Genomic DNA, 21,593 nt, shown 5'->3' on the forward strand with positions numbered 1-21,593 from the left:
TAGGTCGGTTTGAATAGGTGGGCGATGCCTGGTCCAGGTGTACTTGCAGATGTCCTCCACTGGGTTCCCGCCGAATATCAAGAGTACAGTAAATACAGTGTAATATTAATATTGTATTCCTGTGGATATCTATGCGCAGGAGCGTGCTTCATTCTGCAAACTGCCATCGGAATATTGCCCTTGAAATACGGTACAGCTGGATACCAAACACTACCTCCTAACCTAATTCTGTCCCCTCATATCCTGTAAAGTTGAATCCCTCTGTTGTTATACCTCTGAAGCAAATGTAACTTGCTGGTGTGATGCATGTAGGCAATGTGTAAATTATGCACTATGTGGATTAAATATCAGATATGTCTTTGTGGCTTTTCCGTGTGAATGCGTATGCTACCGTATTTTACTCATACCACGCGTTAATACGCAGGGCTTCGTGAGCCAATATACGTAAAGTGCGGGCATGCGAACGCACGGCAGAACAAGCACACACACGGAGGCCACTCTGTGTGGTGTTTGCACGTGATGCATGTGGGTATAATATTTTCGACTTCGACAGAAGAGATTCCACATTACGTTTGGAGTCAGCGTCTGCCATCGGCTGACGCAACCATATGGCTCTGCGTGCAGACACAGCCATAGCAGTGGTTCTAGCATTTATATTGCCAATCTCTTTAAGGGAGTAACAGTGGACTCTTGCTCTGTCCTGAATGTGTTTCAGGAAAGTTACAGTAGTAACCAAGGTCATATCACCTGAAAGACCCTCCTGAATCTGAGTAGCACATGTATGAATGGCATGTGTCATCCAGCAACCAGCAATGATCGGTCTTTGAGCTACACCTGCAGCAGTGTAGATATGTTTCAGAGTGGCCTCAATTTTCCCATCCCCCGGGTCCTTTACCGTAAAAGAGCCTGGAGCAGGAAGCACCGCTTTTTTAGAAAGGCGAGAGACTGAGACGTCTACTGCTGAATATTCTTCCCAGAATTTTCTGCCTTCAGGGGCAAATGGGAAGGTATTTAAAAACCTTTTGGACACCTGATATTTTTTATCTGGATTTTTCCAGGCTAATTTAAATAAATCTCTCCACATCACTAGTCACGCCACCACAGCACTGGTCACACCCCTATGGGGGCACATAATAGGCCTTTCAGCCATTTCAGCTCCAGGCCCATGTGGACCTTAATTTGGCACTGCATACTTTGCCATCACTGTTGCATCCAAGGAAGTAGCAGTGATAGCAACTCCAACTACATCTGGATGACCCCCAGTATGCTTTATTATGTTGTCCTGCCGAAAAATACCTGTATGCAATAATATTATAATTAGCAGAGCTATAGGGGTATATGCAATTGCGGTCGAATTCCGGCTGGAATTCGACTGTTTTTTAATTCGACACAATTCGACAGTCAGACACCCTGCCGCCGGAACCCGAATTCGACATATTCAATAAAAAACGGATTCGACAGTCCCGCTGTCGAAAAACGGACCAATTGACTGATATGTGCGTCCTGGATTCAACTTTTTGGACGGCACAAAAGTGTTTAAAAATCCTCGAAAAAAAATGCGCGGGGTCCCCCCTCCTAAGCATAACCAGCCTCGGGCTCTTTGAGCCAGTCCTGGTTGTAAAAATACGGGGGGAAAATTGACAGGGGATCCCCCGTATTTTTACAACCAGCACCGGGCTCTGCATCCGGTCCTGGTGCAAAAAATTCGGGGGACAAAAAGCGTAGGGGTCCCCCGTATTTTTCACACCAGCACCGGGCTCCACTAGCTGGAGAGATAATGCCACAGCCGGGGGTCACTTTTATACTGGTCCCTGCGGCCGTGGCAATAAATCCCCGACTAGTCACCCCTGGCCGGGGTACCCTGGAGGAGTGGGGACCCTTTAAATCAAGGGGTCCCCCCCTCCAGCCACCCAAGGGCCAGGGGTGAAGCCCGAGGCTGTCCCCCCCCATCCAAGGGCTGCAGATGGGGAGCTGATAGCCTTGTGTCAAATAAAAGAGTATTGTTTTTTGTAGCAGAACTACAAGTCCCAGCAAGCCTCCCCGCAAGCTGGTACTTAGAGAACCACAAGTACCAGCATGCGGGGGGGAAACGGGCCCGCTGGTACCTGTAGTTCTACTACAAAAATAATACCCAAATAAAAACAGTACACACACACCGTGAAAGTAAAACTTTATTACATACATGCCGACACACACATACTTACCTATGTTGACACGAGGTTCGGTCCACTGCTCCAAGTAGAATCCACGGTGTACCTGAAAATAAAATTATACTCGCCAAAATCCAGTGTAGATCTGTCCTCTTCTGTTTTGTAATCCACGTACTTGGCAAAAAAACAAACCGCATTTACCCGGACCACGCACTGAAAGGGGTCCCATGTTTACACATGGGACCCCTTTCCCCGAATGCCAGGATTCCCCCGTGACTCCTGTCACAGAGGGTTCCTTCAGCCAATCAGGGAGCGCCACGTCGTGGCACTCTCCTGATTGCCTGTGCGCGTCTGAGCTGTCAGACGGCACATTGCACAGCCGCTCCATTATCTTCAATGGTGGGAACTTTGCGGTCAGCGGTGAGGATACTCGCGGTCAGCGGTATGTGTGTGTCGGCATGTATGTAATAAAGTTTCTCTGACGTCCTATTGGATGCTGGGAACTCCGTAAGGACCATGGGGAATAGACGGGCTCCGCAGGAGACTGGGTACTCTAAAGAAAAGATTAGGTACTATCTGGTGTGCACTGGCTCCTCCCTCTATGCCCCTCCTCCAGACCTCAGTTAGAATCTGTGCCCGGCCAGAGCTGGGTGCTCCTAGTGGGCTCTCCTGAGCTTACTAGTAAAGAAAGTATTTATTAGGTTTTTTATTTTCAGTGAGCTTCTGCTGGCAACAGACTCACTGCTACGTGGGACTAAGGGGAGAGAAGCAAACCTACCTGCTTGCAGCTAGCTTGTGCTTCTTAGGCTACTGGACACCACTAGCTCCAGAGGGTTCGAACACAGGCACCTGTCCTCGATCGTCCGTTCCCGGAGCCGCGCCGCCGTCCCCCTCGCAGAGCCAGAAGAACAGAAGCTTGAAGACGACGAAATCGGCGGCAGAAGACTCCTGTCTTCATTTAAGGTAGCGCACAGCACCGCAGCTGTGCGCCATTGCTCCCAGCACACTTACACACTCCGGTCACTGTAGGGTGCAGGACGCTGGGGGGGGGGGGGGGGGGGGGCGCCCTGGGCAGCAATTGAAGTACCTTTTGGCAATAAAAATACATATATACAGTCTGGCACTGTATATATGTAAAAAAAACCGCCATTTTTTTACACAGAAAGCGGGACAGAAGCCCGCCACTGAGGGGGCGGGGCCTTCTTCCTCAGCACACCAGCGCCATTTTATCTTCACAGCTCCGCTGGAAGCAGCTCCCCAGGCTCTCCCCTGCAGTATCCAGGTACAAGAAGGGTAAAAAAGAGAGGGTGGGGGGCACATAAATTTTGGCGCAAATAAAACATATAAGGCAGCTATTGGGTAATCACTTATTATAAGTGAAAATCCCTATGTTATATAGCACTGTGGTGTGTGCTGGCATACTCTCTCTCTGTCTCCCCAAAGGACTTTGTGGGGTCCTGTCCTCAGTCTGAGCATTCCCTGTGTGTGTGCGGTGTGTCGGTACGGCTGTGTCGACATGTTTGATGAGGAGGGTTACGTGGAGGCGGAGCAAGGGCAGATAAGTGTGGTGTCGCCCCCGTCGGGGCCGACACCTGATTGGATGGATATGTGGAAGGTCTTAAACGACAATGTAAGCTCCTTACATAAAAGGTTTGATGACGCTGTAGCCTTGGGACAGCCGGGGTCTCAGCCCACACCTGCCCAGGCGACTCAGAAACCGTCAGGGGCTCATAAACGCCCTCTATCTCAGATGGTTGACACAGATGTCGACACGGAGTCCGACTCAAGTGTCGACGATGATGAGGCACATTTACAGTCTAAAATGACCAAGGCCATCCGATACATGATTATTGCAATGAAAGATGTATTACACATTTCTGTAATTAACCCTGTTAATACCAAGAGGGTTTATATGTTTGGGGAGAAAAAGCAGCCAGTGACTTTTCCCCCATCTGATGAATTAAATGAATTATGTGAAGAAGCGTGGAGTTCCCCTGATAAGAAACTAGTGATTTCTAAGAGGTTACTGATGGCGTACCCTTTCCCGCCAACGGACAGGTTACGTTGGGAAACATCCCCTAGGGTGGACAAGGCGCTGACACGCTTATCTAAAAAGGTGGCCCTGCCATCTCAGCATACGGCCGCCCTAAAGGAGCCTGCGGATAGAAAGCAGGAAGCTATCCTGAAGTCAGTGTATACACACTCTGGTACTCTACTGAGACCTGCTATTGCTTCAGCCTGGATGTGTAGTGTAGCAGCATGGACAGATACTCTGTCAGACGACATAGATTCCCTCGACAGGGATACTGTTTTGCTAACCCTGGGCCATATAAAAGACGTTGTCTTATATATGCGGGATGCTCAGAGGGACATTTGCCTGCTTGGCTCTAGAATTAATGCTATGTCCATTTCTGCCAGGAGGGTCTTATGGACTCGGCAATGGACAGGAGATGCTGATTCTAAAAAACACTTTGAGGTTTTGCCTTATAAGGGTGAGGAATTGTTTGGGGACGGTCTATCAGACCTCGTGTCCACAGCGACAGCTGGAAAGTCGACTTTCTTGCCTCAGGTTTCCTCACAGCCTAAGAAAGCATCGTATTATCAAATGCAGTCCTTTCGTTCTCAGAAAGGCAAGAGGATCAGGGGCGCATCCGTTCTTGCCAGAGACAGGGGTAGAGGTAAGAAGCTGCACCATGCAGCCAGTTCCCAGGAACAAAAGTCCTCCCCTGCTTCCACTAAGTCCACCGCATGACGTTGGGGCTCCACAGGCGGAGCCAGGTGCGGTGGGGGCGCGTCTCAGAAACTTCAGCAACCAGTGGGTTCGCTCACAGGTGGATCTCTGGGCTGTACAAATTGTATCTCAGGGATACAAGCTGGAATTCGAAGCGACTTTCCCCCGCCGTTACCTCAAATCAGCCTTGCCAGCTTCCCCCATGGAAAGGGAGGTAGTACTGGCGGCAATTCACAAGGGAAGGGGTTACTATTCCACAATGTTTGTGGTACCGAAACCGGACGGTTCGGTGAGACCCATTCTGAATTTAAAATCCTTGAACACTTATATAAAGAAATTCAAGTTCAAAATGGAATCGCTCAGAGCGGTTATTGCAAGCCTGGAAGAGGGGGATTTTATGGTGTCGCTGGACATTAAGGATGCTTACTTGCATGTCCCCATTTACCCACTTCACCAGGAGTACCTCAGGTTTGTGGTACAGGACTGTCATTACCAGTTCCAGACGTTGCCGTTTGGCCTGTCCACGGCACCGAGTATATTTACCAAAGTAATGGCCGAAATGATGATACTCCTTCGGAAGAAGGGAGTTATAGTTATCCCGTACTTGGACGATCTCCTCATAAAGGCGAGGTCCAGAGAGCAGTTGTTGATCAGCGTAGCACTCTCTCAGGAAGTGCTGCAACAGCACGGCTGGATTGTGAATGTTCCAAAGTCGCAGCTGATTCCTACGACGCATCTGCTTTTCCTGGGCATGATTCTGGACACAGAACAGAAGAAGGTGCTTCTCCCGGTGGAGAAGGCCCAGGTATTAGCATCTCTGGTCAGGGACCTCCTGAAACCAAAACAGGTATCGGTGCATCACTGCACGCGAGTCCTGGGAAAGATGGTGGCTTCATACGAAGCCATTCCCTTCGGCAGGTTCCATGCAAGGATCTTTCAGTGGGATCTGTTGGACAAGTGGTCCGGATCGCATCTTCAGATGCATCGGCTGATCACCCTGTCCCCAAGGGCCAGGGTGTCTCTTCTGTGGTGGCTGCAGAGTGCTCACCTTCTCGAGGGCCGCAGGTTCGGCATACAGGACTGGGTCCTGGTGACCACGGATGCAAGCCTCCGAGGATGGGGGGCAGTCACTCAGGGAAGAAACTTCCAAGGGCTGTGGTCAAGTCTGGAGACTTCTCTACACATAAATATACTGGAACTAAGGGCCATTTACAACGCCCTGAGTCAAGCAGAGCCCCTGCTTCGAAACCGGCCAGTGCTGATTCAGTCAGACAACATCACGGCGGTCGCCCATGTAAACCGCCAGGGCGGCACAAGAAGCAGGATGTCAATGGCAGAAGCCACAAAGATTCTTCGGTGGGCGGAGAATCACGTGCAAGCACTGTCAGCAGTGTTCATTCCGGGAGTGGACAACTGGGAAGCAGACTTCCTCAGCAGACAAGACCTCCATCCGGGAGAGTGGGGACTTCATCAAGAAGTCTTCACACAGATTGCAAAGTGATGGGAACTGCCACAGGTGGACATGATGGCGTCCCGCCTCAACAAAAAGCTAAAAAAGATATTGCGCCAGGTCAAGGGACCCTCAGGCGATAGCTGTGGACGCCCTAGTGACACCGTGGGTGTACCAGTCGGTATATGTGTTTCCTCCTCTTCCTCTCATACCCAAGGTACTGAGAATAGTAAGAAATAGAGGAATAAGAACAATACTCATTGTTCCGGATTGGCCAAGAAGGACTTGGTACCCGGATTTGCAAGAAATGCGCACAGAGGACCCATGGCCTCTGCCTCTCAGACAGGACCTGCTGCAACAAGGGCCCTGTCTGTTCCAAGACTTACCGCGGCTGCGTTTGACGGCATGGCGGTTGAACGCCGGATCCTAGCGGAAAAAGGCATTCCGAATGAAGTTATTCCTACGCTGATAAAGGCTAGGAAGGACGTGACAGCAAAGCATTATCACCGTATATGGCGAAAATATGTTGCTTGGTGTGAGGCCAGGACGGCCCCTACAGAGGAATTCCAGCTGGGTCGATTCCTGCACTTCCTACAGTCAGGGGTGACTATGGGCCTAAAGTTGGGGTCCATAAAGGTCCAGATTTCGGCCCTATCCATTTTCTTTCAAAAAGAACTGGCCTCACTGCCTGAGGTTCAGATGTTTGTTAAGGGAGTGCTGCATATTCAGCCCCCTTTTGTGCCACCAGTGGCACCCTGGGATCTTAACGTTGTGTTGGATTTCCTGAAATCCCACTGGTTTGAGCCACTTAAGACCGTGGAACTAAAGTATCTCACGTGGAAAGTGGTCATGCTGTTGGCCTTAGCATCGGCTAGGCGTGTGTCGGAATTGGCGGCTTTGTCATGTAAAAGCCCATATCTGATCTTCCATATGGACAGGGCAGAATTGAGGACTCGTCCCCAATTTCTCCCAAAAGGTGGTATCGTCGTTTCATTTGAACCAACCTATTGTGGTGCCTGCGGTTACTCGGGACTTGGAGGACTCCAAGTTGCTGGACGTAGTCAGGGCTTTGAAAATATATGTTTCCAGAACGGCTGGAGTCAGGAAGACTGACTCGCTGTTTATCCTGCATGCACCCAATAAACTGGGTGCTCCTGCTTCAAAGCAAACTATTGCTCGCTGGATCTGTAGCACGATTCAGCTGGCTCATTCTGCGGCTGGATTGCCGCATCCAAAATCAATAAAAGCCCATTCCACAAGGAAGGTGGGCTCTTCTTGGGCGGCTGCCCGAGGGGTCTCGGCTTTACAGCTTTACCGAGCGGCTACTTGGTCGGGTTCAAACACCTTTGCAAAGTTCTACAAGTTTGATACCCTGGGCTGAGGAGGACCTTGTGTTTGCTCATTCGGTGCTGCAGAGTCATCGCACTCTCCCGCCCGTTTGGGAGCTTTGGTATAATCCCCATGGTCCTTACGGAGTTCCCAGCATCCACTAGGACGTCAGAGAAAATCAGAATTTACTCACCGGTAATTCTATTTCTCGTAGTCCGTAGTGGATGCTGGGCGCCCGTCCCAAGTGCGGACTTTCTGCAATACGTGTATATAGTTATTGCTTAAATAAGGGTTATTGTTATGAGCCATCCGTTGAGTAAGGCTCAGTTGTTGTTCGTACTGTTAACTGGGTAAGGTTATCACAAGTTGTACGGTGTGATTGGTGTGGCTGGTATGAGTCTTACCCTGGATTCCAAAAATCCTTTCCTTGTAATGTCAGCTCTTCCGGGCACAGTTTCCCTAACTGAGGTCTGGAGGAGGGGCATAGAGGGAGGAGCCAGTGCACACCAGATAGTACCTAATCTTTTCTTTAGAGTGCCCAGTCTCCTGCGGAGCCCGTCTATTCCCCATGGTCCTTACGGAGTTCCCAGCATCCACTATGGACTACGAGAAATAGAATTACCAGTGCGTAAATTCTTATTTTTACTTTCACGGTGTGCATGTACTGTTTTTATTTGGGTATTTTTTTGTAGTAGAACTACAGGTACCAGCGGGCCCGTTTCCCCCCCCCCGCATGCTGGTACTTGTGGTTCTCCAAGTACCAGCTTGCGGGGAGGCTTGCTGGGACTTGTAGTTCTGCTACAAAAAACAATACTCTTTTATTTGACACAAGGCTATCAGCCCCCCATCCGCTGCCCTTGGATGGGGGGGACAGCCTCGGGCTTCACCCCTGGCCCTTGGGTGGCTGGAGGGGGGGACCCCTTGATTTAAGGGGTCCCCACTCCTCCTGGGTACCCCGGCCAGGGGTGACTAGTTGGGGATTTAATGCCACGACCGCAGGGACCGATATAAAAGTGTCCCCCGGCTGTGGCATTATCTCTCTGACTAGTAAAGCCCGGTGCTGGTGTTAAAAATACGGGGGACCCCTACGCTTTTTGTCCCCTGTATTTTTGGCACCAGGACCGGACGCAGAGCCGGTGCTGGTTGTGAAAATACGGGGGATCCCCTGTCATTCCCCCCCCCCCCCCCCCCGTATTATTACAACCAGGACCGGCTCAAAGAGCCCGAGGCTGGTTATGCTTAGGAGTGGGGAACCCATGCATTTTTTTATTGATTTTAACCCATTCCCACCCCTTCCCACTGAAAACCATGCTCTGATCTCTCCATATTATTTTAGTCAGTTAAAAAAAATATATGTATTCTTTTAAAAAATATATAAATAATACTTGTGTCTCCTAATAGACAAACCAAGTACATAATCCCTTCTAATATAAATAGATATGCTATTAGCAATTAAAAAACACACACAAAAAAACATGTTTTAAATTTTTTTTATTAGATTCCGCCAGCAAAGTGAGGCGGAGTGAAATTGACGAAATTACTGTCGAAAAGCACTGTTGTCGAATCGACATTCTTCAATTGAATATACTTTTGTCGAAAAGCTGCATTTTTACCATTGCAGACATCTCGAATTTGACAACTGTCGAATTTCAAAAAGTCGAATCTGAAACGTCCATTTATTTGTCGAAAAGTACTGTATTGCATTGTCGAAATTTTTTTGTGTCGAAAATGCCCCGTTTTTCGACATTTGCGGCAATTCGTCCGCAGTTGCATATACCCCATAATGTTTCAGAAAAGGTGCATAAAAATCATATACATGTAAATTATATCCTAATGCATATCCATACTTGCCTACTTTTGAAAAAGCATTTCATGGAGATTGTGAAAGTAACACCTATCAGTGTGGAAGTGTACTGCTGCATCTGAGAGGCGTGTCATAACAATGACTTACATCCAAATGCAAATAAGCCCCAAAGTTAGAAAGATCTACTTGCTGAAGAAAAGACGCTGATATTTTCAGGATTTGTTTGTGTATTGTGTTTCTGTGGTTATCTGCCTATACTAGACATTTGTCTGCCTACCCGATTTTACCAGAATCCCCCCAACCATGTAAATGCACCCAGCTAGCTGTCCTTGTCTCTGTCCACAGGCCAAATTTGTATTTACTTGCTTACAGTATGTCTAGTTAGTTACAGTACACACCTCACTTGTATAAATACATTGCATTCACTGGCATGTACTTTTGTGTCAGCTCACTGCTGCAGGTAATTGTTGTGTAGTTACTATACAACTTACCTATGTACGTAATCACAGTGTCACTGTGTGCTACCTTGCAATTATTACATTTCCAGCATGTGACAGATTAGAGTAACGTAGGCGGACACTGCCGTATCCTGGATGCATGTGCAGCTCTGTTGGTGTATGTCTTAGTAGCTGTGCACAGCCTCAGACATATCTGGTTGCATTGTCCGTTTGATAGCGTACCTAGCTGAAATATGAATGATGGAAGTGCAGTACAACCTGTCCCATTATTACAGACAGAATGAGGGAGCCCAATTCCTTTCCCCAACTCTACAGTCATCTGAGCTCTTGACACCTCTACAGCCTCTTCAGCGCCCCACAGTATCCCCGGAACGGTAAGTACCACAATGAGACGTGTACTGAATAATGCAATTCATTTCTTACAGTGTGTTTGTTTTACACTTTGTTAAACTAAGTTATAACTGCACTTATGTCTGATTCCTAGAACAACTAAATTATCACAGAGATAGAGTAACAATGACTTACTGCAGTTGCCACAAGATATAATTTTACCTAACTTGGATTTAATTCAACAATAACCATATGCCCCAACCCACATTCTTGATAAATTCTATTCAAACTATACTTTTCTAATAATTGATAAAACTTGGTACAAATGTCAACATTTAGCGTTAACTAGTGAACTAATATATATATATATATATATATATATATATATATATATATATATATACATATATATATATATACACACACACACACACACACACATATATATATATATAGTTATTATAATGTTATAGTTACTGTAGGAGTCAGATCTTAAAATTATACTACTGGACAGGGTGCAATGCTCCGCAATCCAGTGCTTGATAAATTTGACGGCATAGCAGCAGCCCCTCTCTAGGGAATCCTGAACAGTTGTGGATACGACCCCCCCCCCCCCCCCCCCCCCCCCACACCACCACCCTTTCCCCTTAAAAAAGAGAGAAATATTGAATTATAAGGCTCTTTGGTTGGAAGATTAGAAGATATGTTAGTATATTTTGCCTATATCTGGCACCTAGATCCAGACAGTTGGACTGTATGGTTTTGGAGGTTGGGGAAGTACTTATTTCAGCCTGATTGCTTTTACTGAATGAATGTTGGAAGAGATTAATAACTAGTCCAAGGATTTTTGTGTTATTGATATTTTGCACATTGAAAAATGATGTAACCAAATCTGTTACTATACAATAATCCTGTATTGTTATAATGGTGAGCTGCTGGGAGAGATTAAGCTGTCATTGAATCTAGGTGTTTTAAAATGCTCTCCCTATAGCTAAGGGATTACATTTCACATTACAACAATGCAGAAGACTGTCAGTGTGAATGATTTATAGGCAAACCCTGTAGGCTCAGTTGTCACCCAACAAACCTGTGATTTGATACTGCTACTGGAAATGGTATAAGCAACAGATAAAAGGACAAGTAATTGACCAGCATCATATATACAGGTATCTTCCAATAAATGTTATGACAAATGACAGTGCTTAGAAATATTTACTGTAGATTTAGTCACCAGGGGATAGACTGTTAAATTGTGACTTTCTTTTATCGCAGTGTTTTGCTGTTATCTTAATAGTTGGATGTACAGTGGCTGCAAACAATATTCACCCCCTTTGAAATTTTGCACATTTTATTTCCTTATATAATGGATTTAAAATTTATTTGGGAATTCTTAATACTGATTAACGCAAAAAACTCTTATACCAAGTTTATATATATATATATATATATATATATCTGTCAACAAAGCATATATAGGGGGCGCTCCATAGTGCATAAAAGTTTTATTTTAAAAATAATACACAGGGTATTTTAAAACCAATTGTAAATATTCGTACCAGAAGGCAACCAGTGTGGGCTGGTTACCACGTGATTCAAGTAAAGGTGATCAATTGGAAAAGCAGCAGCAAGTGTCAGGCGATCATACCGGATACCTCCACCCGACGACGGCTGGTCTCCCCAGGCTCTCGGGCAGGAATCACACACGTCCCCGACTCCTTGCTCAGCGATACCAACGATCATGTACGTCACCAGACTCCGCCCGGGGGGGAGTTTACAATTGGTTTTAAAATACCCTGTGTATTATTTTTAAAATAAAACTTTTATGCACTATGGAGCGCCCCCTATATATGCTTTGTTGACAGATACTTTTTCTCCGGAGGAGTTCGGATTGTTGGAAGGGGAGCTGCGGTCCCACTATTATAACGAGGATCTAGTGCCTTTGGCAACATCCACATGAAGTTGCTGTGATTCAAATATATGGACACATGCTTAGTGTATCTTTATACACATATCTTATATTTTCTCTGTAAGGCAATAATCAGCGCTATATCATATTTGTCTATATATATATATATATATATATATATCACAATAAATACCTTAGGTGCGCCAATATACTCAGGATATATTTTATAATTATCCTCTATGGACCTAATGTCCCTTTTCTTACAAAACCAATGTCGATATATTTTATATTTTTAACATTTATTCAAATGTACATATAAAACATTTACATAAAACCCAAACAGCATAATACAATGAATAATATCAACAAGACCTGTCTATTAATACAGAGGCTGGATGTTCATGCACTTTGCCCTTACGGGAGTGTGCTCACAAAAAAAGAAGAGATCCACTGTATATTTTCAGGTTGTTTAAATCACCCAGCGCGTTTCGTCCTTTAGGTTGGACTTCTTCAGGGGTATATAGCAATGTTAGGATGTATTTGAGAGTAGATCTACACAATGACATTCATAATGGTCGTGGATTCTGATAGGAAACTCTATGATCCGTTTTGATGTCTTATCTCTAAACGTAAATTATAGGTGAATTACTCCATAGTCAGAAATCGCTGTAGGCTTGATCTCCACCCAGACGAATGATCGTGGTCAGCTTTTACTTAAATGACTTGTTTGCACTTAAATGAGCAAACAGGTCTCTCTGGACCACAAGACGGAGGTATATAGGTAAGTAGCACTTTTTCTGTTGTTATATCCTGATGAAAAATGTTTCTATAACATTGAAATGCTGATGCACATCAGACCCGTTGTCTATCTTCATTTCAAAGCCGTGAGTGCCGCCATGCCAAGCATTGTGTGTGTGTGTGTGTGTGTGTGTGTGTGTGTGTGTGTGTGTGTGTGTGTGTGTGTATATATATATAGTAATTTCAGAAGGTCTCCTCAATGTGCACAGCGGATGCAGCGTCCAATATACTAAGATTTTATATACAGTGTATGAATACGTATTACACACACAAACATCCATACAGTACATACAGTACATACATACTGTACATACATTACATGCATTACACACATATATATGAAGCTCTTTACTTATCTGTTACTGATTACATCAGTTTACATAAGTGTTCACCTCACTTCTTTACAAGGAAGAAGACCCCTTAGTTGCCTTTGCAATTTGTCTATTTGGACAGAGGCATCACAAGGAGGGTGAGTGAAACACTTGGGTGAAAGATAATACTGCATCACTCAGCACTTCAAAAGGAGCCGACAGTGCAGCTAGAATGTCCAGGAACTCCACAGTATCTCCGAGGCCATGCACCCATAGTGATGCAAACATGGCTCCCGTGAGGCTACACCCCCTAACCACAAACTCACGCACCTTTTCGAATGCAGGGAGGGAGGCTCTTGGCCACATCGGTTGTCACCAATGTATCTGGGTAAGTGGGCAGCTAGACATAGCAATTCTTCTTTGCACTATTGTTCAATCTCCAACAGTCTGAATGGGGGCCTTTGCAGAAGAGTAATTTGTAAATTCTATGTCACAATATACAGAGAGAATAGCTACCCAACATCTTCAGACAGGACTGCAACAGGGAAAGTTGTAGAAAATATGGCAAAGGGAAGGAAAATCCCAGCCTAATGAAAATGGGAACTGAGCAATCTAGGATAAAATTGTAACTATTTCTAGGCCCAGAGTTACACGGTGAAAAAGTACCAACCAACCAGCTCCTAACTGTCATGTTACAGGCTGTGTTTGAAAAATGTCAATTAGAAGCTGATTGGTTGGTACTTTATCACCGTGCAATTTATCACTCTCCAAGGCTTGATAAATCTGGGCTATATATACAGTACAGTAGGGTTGCGTATGTGTGACCGTCACAATACAGACGGCAGGATCCCATCTGTTGGATGGCCGGCAGGGGGGCGAGCGCAACGAAGCCCCTTGTGGGCTCGCTACGCTCGCCACGCAACAGGCTTGGTGGACACCCACAACAGGCTTGGTGGACACCCACAAGTAGGAATAGTCCCTGTTTGGTCAGCAGGCCGACCGGCGGGATTTTCAGATGCCGGAATCCCTGTGTCGGTATTGTGACCGGCGGTTTCATGACCGCCGGTCACATAAACGCATCCTATACAGTATATGTTTGTAAAACCGATGCAAACTAAACAATGTATATGCCTGTACGGTGGATTCTAGCAAAGGAGCTTCACTCATAGTCACAGTGCTGGGTTTTGATACACGTAGGCAAAGTAGTGGCAGACAATGTTTTAGGCAAACTTGTAGTCAAGGTCTGGTTCAAGATGTCATACACGCGACGTGCAAGTAACATAATGACAGACCAGAGTTTAGCCAAACTCAGAGGTGTAGCGCAATGGTGAACCAAGTATAAAGGTATAGGCGGAGACAAAGACAGATTTCAAAATGTGGTTCGGTACCCTGTAGTAAGCAGACAAGAGAGCAGGCACAGAGGATAGTCACAGTCACAGCCAGAGTTGGTACACAGTAATTCCAAAATGGGCGTTAATGTGCAATTCAGAGACAAAGGAGGAGATTTATCAGACCTTCTAAAGAGGATAAGTAGTGGTGTTGCCCATAGCAACCAATCAAATTCTAGCTAGTTTATGTGGTACATTCTATACAATTCTAGCTAGTATCTAACTGGTTGCTATATAACATTACTATTTGTCCTCTTTAGATTAGATAAATCTCTGTAAAGGATCACTGGCACTCACCGAGCACTGACTGCTACGTGTGGTCCTGCTTTATAGTACTAGGGGGCAGGGGACTGGAGGTTACAAAGAACTACCGGCAAGCACAATATGTACACCCTAATGCTAAAGATTAGTGCCAGACTATACTCACCTCAGCCTGCAGTCCAAGTGGGATTGTGTGTACTACCCTGGAGAGACAGAACGCAGGCGTAAGTGTTACAGTCAGGGTGAAGCAGGCCAGGTGGCCAGGAATCTCCCTGCAAGGAAGCAAAACTGACCTATGTGTTGCTGAGAAGAAAGGCCAAAGCGCCTGAATATCAGTAGGCCAGGGCTTATGTTATTCTGCAGGGCTAAATCTTTGTATGACAAACCAGAGGCCAAGCCGGGCCCTTCAATACTTGAAAGACTTTGAGAGACCTTGCTTGCAGATTAGCAGCCCAAGGTTAGTCAAGAGCGAAGAAGTGGGTCAGTGCCCTGCATGGGGGGGACTAGGCGTTTGTTACTGTATTTTCTGTTCACTAGTGTCGTATCTAACATTTGTGTCGTACCTGTTCACATCTGACCTAACTGTTCACCTCAGCCACCTACCAGGGGCAAATCTAGGGGAGAGGGCGTCTCTTAGGCACAACATACAATAGAGAATCTTTCTGCACCTGGACTGAAGGCAGGAGTAAATGCAGGATTTTTAAAGGGGGGTTTCCATATGCTTGATGAAGTGTTCTCACCCAGCCACTGTGTCCCGTCCCCCCCACCTTTATGTTCTGTCCCAGTCACTGTGTCACCCCCTCTGTGTTCAGTTCCAGTCAGTGTCATCTCCCTCCACACCCAATGTTTTATCCCAGTCACTGTGCCACCTCCACCCCACCTGTCTACTTTCCAAGTTATTGCCTGGGGCAATGGATCGGGGCGGGGGGGCGGGAGGTGGAGGACAGTGATGCGGCTGCCGCGCTGGATCGTGGGATGACGACAGTGGAGCGGCTGCGGCAATGGATAGACTGGCAGGGGGAGGGTCTGGGTACTCAGAAACACCATCTTTGTGCCCCACTGAATGGTTATTATCACAATGCTTTCTAGACTACTCCACGTGAAATGTCTTCAGTTTTTAAACCGTTTATGATGGAAGTCTTGTATGGAAATCATTAATCCAGTTGTAAAGCGCCACGGAATTTGCTGCGCAATATAAGAAACTGTTAAAAAAAAAATCAACTGTGTGATCTCTCACACACAGGGGATCCACTTTATTTGCACTTCAGTGGACAATTAACCAAGTAACCCAGAATTTTGCAAAATACGCCATTACAGTCCAGGTTTTAAAGGATATGCATGCTTGAGTCCAGATCAGTGCCAGATTAAGGTCCACATGGGCCTGGAGCTGAAAATCAGAAAAGGCCTATGGTGTGCCGCTGCAGGGGGTATGATAAGCGCTGTGGTGGTATGACTAGTGGTGTGTGGCGTGGTCTATATAGGGGGTATGGCCTGTGTCATGGTTTCTCCATATTTCTCTATCGTCCTAAGTGGATGCTGGGGTTCCTGAAAGGACCATGGGGAATAGCGGCTCCGCAGGAGACAGGGCACAAAAAAGTAAAGCTTTTACCAGATCAGGTGGTGTGCACTGGCTCCTCCCCCTATGACCCTCCTCCAGACTCCAGTTAGATTTTGTGCCCGAACGAGAAGGGTGCAATCTAGGTGGCTCTCCTAAAGAGCTGCTTAGAGAAAGTTTAGCTTAGGTTTTTTACTTTACAGTGAGTCCTGCTGGCAACAGGATCACTGCAACGAGGGACTTAGGGGAGAAGTAGTGAACTCACCTGCGTGCAGAGTGGATTTGCTGCTTGGCTACTGGACACTAGCTCCAGAGGGACGATCACAGGTACAGCCTGGATGGTCACCGGAGCCGCGCCGCCGGCCCCCTTGCAGACGCTGAAGAGAGAAGAGGTCCAAAATCGGCGGCTGAAGACTCCTGAGTCTTCATAAAGGTAGCGCACAGCACTGCAGCTGTGCGCCATTTTCCTCTCAGCACACTTCACACAACAGTCACTGAGGGTGCAGAGCGCTGGGGGGGGCGCTCTGAGAGGCAAATAAAAACCTTATTAGAGGCAAAAAATACCTCACATATAGCCCACAGAGGCTATATGGAGATATTTAACCCCTGCCTAACTTCAAAAATAGCGGGAGACGAGCCCGCCGAAAAAGGGGCGGGGCCTATCTCCTCAGCACACAGCGCCATTTTCTCTCACAGAAAAGCTGGAGAGAAGGCTCCCAGGCTCTCCCCTGCACTGCACTACAGAAACAGGGTTAAAACAGAGAGGGGGGGCACTGATTTTGGCGATATTGTATATATATAAAAGATGCTATAAGGGAGAAACACTTATATAAGGTTGTCCCTATATAATTATAGCGTTTTTGGTGTGTGCTGGCAGACTCTCCCTCTGTCTCCCCAAAGGGCTAGTGGGTCCTGTCCTCTGTCAGAGCATTCCCGGTGTGTGTGCTGTGTGTCGGTACGTGTGTGTCGACATGTATGAGGACGATGTTGGTGAGGAGGCGGAGAAATTGCCTGTAATGGTGATGTCACTCTCTAGGGAGTCGACACCGGAATGGATGGCTTATTTAGAGAATTACGTGAGAATGTCAACACGCTGCAAGGTCGGTTGACGACATGAGACGGCCGACAATCTATTAGGACCGGTCCAGGCGTCTCAGAAACACCGTCAGGGGTTTTAAAAACGCCCATTTACCTCAGTCGGTCGACACAGACACAGACACGGACACTGAATACAGTGTCGACGGTGAATAAACAAACGTATTTCTCATTAGGGCCACACGTTAAGGGCAATGAAGGAGGTGTTACGTGTTTCTGATACTACAAGTACCACAAGAAAGGGTATTATGTGGGAGTGAAAAAACTACCTGTAGTTTTTCCTGAATCAGATAAAATAAAATGAAGTGTGTGATGATGCGTAGGGTTACCCCGATAGCAAATATTGGCGTTATACCCTTTCCCGCCAGAAATTAGGGTACGTTGGGAAACACCCCTTAGGGTGATAAGGCGCTCACACGCTTATCAAGTGGCGTTACCGTCTCCAGATACGGCCGCCCTCAAGGAGCCAGCTGATAGGAAGCTGGAAAAATATCCTAAAAAGTATATACACACATACGGTGGTTATACTGCGACCAGCGATCGCCATCAGCCTGGAGATGCAGTGCTGGGTTGGCTTGGTCGGATTCCCTGACTGAAAATATTTTATTCATGTAGAGCATTTAATAGGATGCATTCTATATATATGTATGTGAGATGCACAGAGGGATATTTGCTCTCTGGCATCAAGATAAGTGCGTTGTCCATATCTCCCAGAAGATGTCAGGGACACGACAGTGGTCAGGTGATACAGATCCCATACGGCAGATGGAAGTATTGCTGTATAAAGGGAAGGAGTTATTTGGGGGTCGGTCCATCGGACCTGGGGACCACAGCAACAGCTGGGAAATCCAACCTTTTTTACCCCAAGTTACATCTCAGCTAAAAAAGACACCGTCTTTTCAGCCTCAATCTTTCCTTTCCCATGAGGGCATGCAGGCAAAAGGCCAGTCATATCTGCCCAGACATAGAGGTAAGGGAAGTAGACTGCAGCAGGCAGCCCTTTCCCAGGAAAAGAAGCCCTCCACCGCGTCTGCCAAGTCCTCAGCATGACGCTGGGGCCGTGCAAGCGGACTCAAGGTGGGGGGGTAGTCTCAAGAGTCTCAGGGCGCAGTGGGATCACTCGCAAGTTGACCCCTAGATCGTACGAGTATTATCCCAGGGGTAAAGATTGGAGAGTCGAGACATCTTCTCCTCGCAGGTTCCTGAAGTCTGCTTTACCAACGGCTCCCTCCGACAGGGAGGCAGCATTGGAAACAATTCACAAGCTGTATATCCAGCAGGTGATAATCAAAGTACCCCTCCTACGACAAGGAAAAGGGTATTATTTTTCCACACTATATTGTGGTACTGAAGCCAGACGGCTTGGTGACACATAGTCTAAATCTAAAATGTTTTGAACACTTACATAAAAGGTTCAAATCGAGATAAAGTCACTCAGAGCAGTGATAGCGAACCGGAAAAAAGGGGACTATATGGTGTCCCTGGACATCAAGGATTACCTCCATGTCCAAATTTTGTCCTTCTCATCAAGGGTACCTCTGGTTCGTGGTACAGAACTGTCAATATCAGTTTCAGACGATGCCGTTTGAATTATCCACGGCACCCCGGGCCTTTTTACCAAGGTAATGGCCGAAAAGATGTTTCTTCAAAGAAAAAAGGCATCTAAATTATCCCTTACTTGCACGACCTAAAAAGGGCAAGTTCCAGAGAACAGTTGGAGGTCGGAAGAGCACTATCTAAAGTAGTTCTTCGACGGCACGACTGGATTCTAAATATTCCAAGAATCGCAGCTGTTTTCCGACGATACGTCTGCTGTTCCTAGGGATGATTCTGGACACGGTTCAGAAAAAGGTTTTTCTTCCCGAGGAAAAAGCCAAGGAGTTATCCGACCTGTCAGGAACCTCCTAAAACCAGGAAAGGTGTCTGTACATCAATGCACAAGAGTCCTGGGAAAAATGGTGGCTTTTTACGAAGCAATTCCATTCGGCAGATTCCATGCAAGAATTTTCCAAAGGGATCTGTTGGACAAATGGTCAGGGTCGCATCCTCAGATGCACCTGCGAATAACCCTGTCGCCAAGGACAAGGGTATATCTTCTGTGGTGGTTGCAAAAGGCTCATCTATTGGAGGGCCGCAGATTCGGCATACAGGATTTGATCCTGGTGACCACGGACGCCAGCCTGAGAGGTTGGGGAGCAGTCACACAAGGAAGAAACTTCCAGGGGGTATGGACGAACCTGGAAAAGTCTCTTCACATAAACATTCTGGTACTAAGAGCAATCTAAAATGCTCTAAGCCAGGCGGAACCACTCCTGCAAGGAAAACCGGTGTTGATTCAGTCGGACAACATCACGGCGGTCGCCCATGTAAACAGACAGGGCGGCACAAGAAGCAGGAGTGCAATGGCAGAAGCTGCCAAGATTCTTCGCTGGGCGGAGAATCACGTAATAGCACTGTCAGCAGTGTTCTTCCCGGGCGTGGACAACTGGGAAGCAGACTTCCTCAGCAGACACGATATTCACCCGGGAGAGGGGGGTCTTCATCCAGAAGTCTTCCACATGCTAATAAACTGTTGGGAAAGACCAATGGTAGACATGATGGCGTCTCGCCTCAACAAGAAACTGGACAAGTATTGCGCCAGGTCAAGAGATCCACAGGCAATAGCTGTGGACGCACTGGTAACACCTTGGGTGTACAAATCAGTATATGTGTTTCCTCCTCTGCCTCTCATACCAAAGGTATTGAAGATTATACGGTGAGGAGGAGTAAGAACAATACTAGTGGCTCCGGATTGGCCAAGAAGGACTTGGTACCCGGAACTTCAAGAGTTGGTCACGGACGACCCGTGCCCTCTACTTCTGAGAAGGGACCTGCTACAACAGGGTCCCTGTCTCTTTCAAGACTTACCGCGGCTGCGTTTGACGGCATGGCGGTTGAACGCCAGATCCTAAAAGGGAAAGGCATTCCAGAAGAAGTCATTCCTACCTTGATTAAGGCAAGGAAGGAAGTCACCGCGAAACATTATCACCGCATTTGGCGAAAATATGTCGCGTGGTGCGAGGATCGGAGTGTTCCGACGGAGGAATTTCAACTGGGTCGTTTCCTACATTTCCTACAATCAGGATTGTCTATGGGTCTCAAATTGAGATCTATTAAGGTTCAAATTTCGGCCCTGTCAATATTCTTCCAAAAAGAATTGGCCTCAGTTCCTGAGGTACAGACTTTTGTTAAAGGAGTACTGCATATACAGCCTCCTGTGGTGCCTCCGGTGGCACCGTGGGATCTAAATGTAGTTTTAGATTTCCTCAAATCCCATTGGTTTGAACCATTGAAAAAGGTGGATTTTAAATATCTCACATGGAAAGTGACTATGTTACTGGCCCTGGCTTCCGCCAGGAGAGTATCTGAATTGGCGGCTTTATCTTATAAAAGCCCTTATCTAATCTTCCATTCGGATAGGGCAGAACTGAGGACTCGTCCGCATTTTCTCCCTAAGGTGGTATCAGCGTTTCACCTGAAGCAACCTATTGTGGTGCCTGCGGCCACTGGCGACTTGGAGGACTCCAAGTTGTTGGACGTTGTCAGAGCCTTAAAAATATACATTTCAAGGACGGCTGAAGTCAGAAAATCTGACTCGCTGTTGATACTATATGCACCCAACAAGTTGGGTGCCCCTGCTTCTAAGCAGACGATTGCTCGTTGGATTTGTAACACAATTCAACTTGCTCATTCTGTGGCAGGCCTGCCACAGCCTAAATCTGTTAAGGCCCATTCCACAAGGAAGGTGGGCTCATCTTGGGCGGCTGCCCGAGGGGTCTCGGCATTACAATTCTGCCGAGCAGCTACGTGGTCGGGGGAAAACACGTTTGTAAAATTCTACAAATTTGATACCCTGGCAAAAGAGGACTTGGAATTCTCTCATTCGGTGCTGCAGAGTCATCCGCACTCTCCCGCCCGTTTGGGAGCTTTGGTATAATCCCCATGGTCCTTTCAGGAACCCCAGCATCCACTTAGGACGATAGAGAAA

General features: G+C 46.8%; 1 protein-coding gene and 1 long non-coding RNA gene across 2 annotated transcripts in view; one reads left to right on the forward strand and one right to left on the reverse strand.

The window, feature by feature from the left end:
- LOC134927501 (uncharacterized) overlaps positions 1-21,593 on the reverse strand; it is a 149,875-nt gene that overhangs the window by 114,578 nt on the left and 13,704 nt on the right. The gene's annotated exons all lie outside the window — the stretch shown is intronic.
- The window catches only part of SPMIP4 (sperm microtubule inner protein 4), a 208,656-nt gene continuing 197,003 nt past the window's right edge, over positions 9,941-21,593 (forward strand). Inside the window, exon 1 of the mRNA XM_063922009.1 lies at positions 9,941-10,296. Within this exon, the coding sequence (XP_063778079.1) occupies positions 10,160-10,296 (137 nt within the window). The 5' untranslated portion in view covers positions 9,941-10,159. The remainder of the gene's footprint in view (positions 10,297-21,593) is intronic.

Source organism: Pseudophryne corroboree, chromosome 5 (assembly GCF_028390025.1).
Source record: "Pseudophryne corroboree isolate aPseCor3 chromosome 5, aPseCor3.hap2, whole genome shotgun sequence".
Taxonomy (NCBI): Eukaryota; Metazoa; Chordata; class Amphibia; order Anura; family Myobatrachidae; genus Pseudophryne; species Pseudophryne corroboree.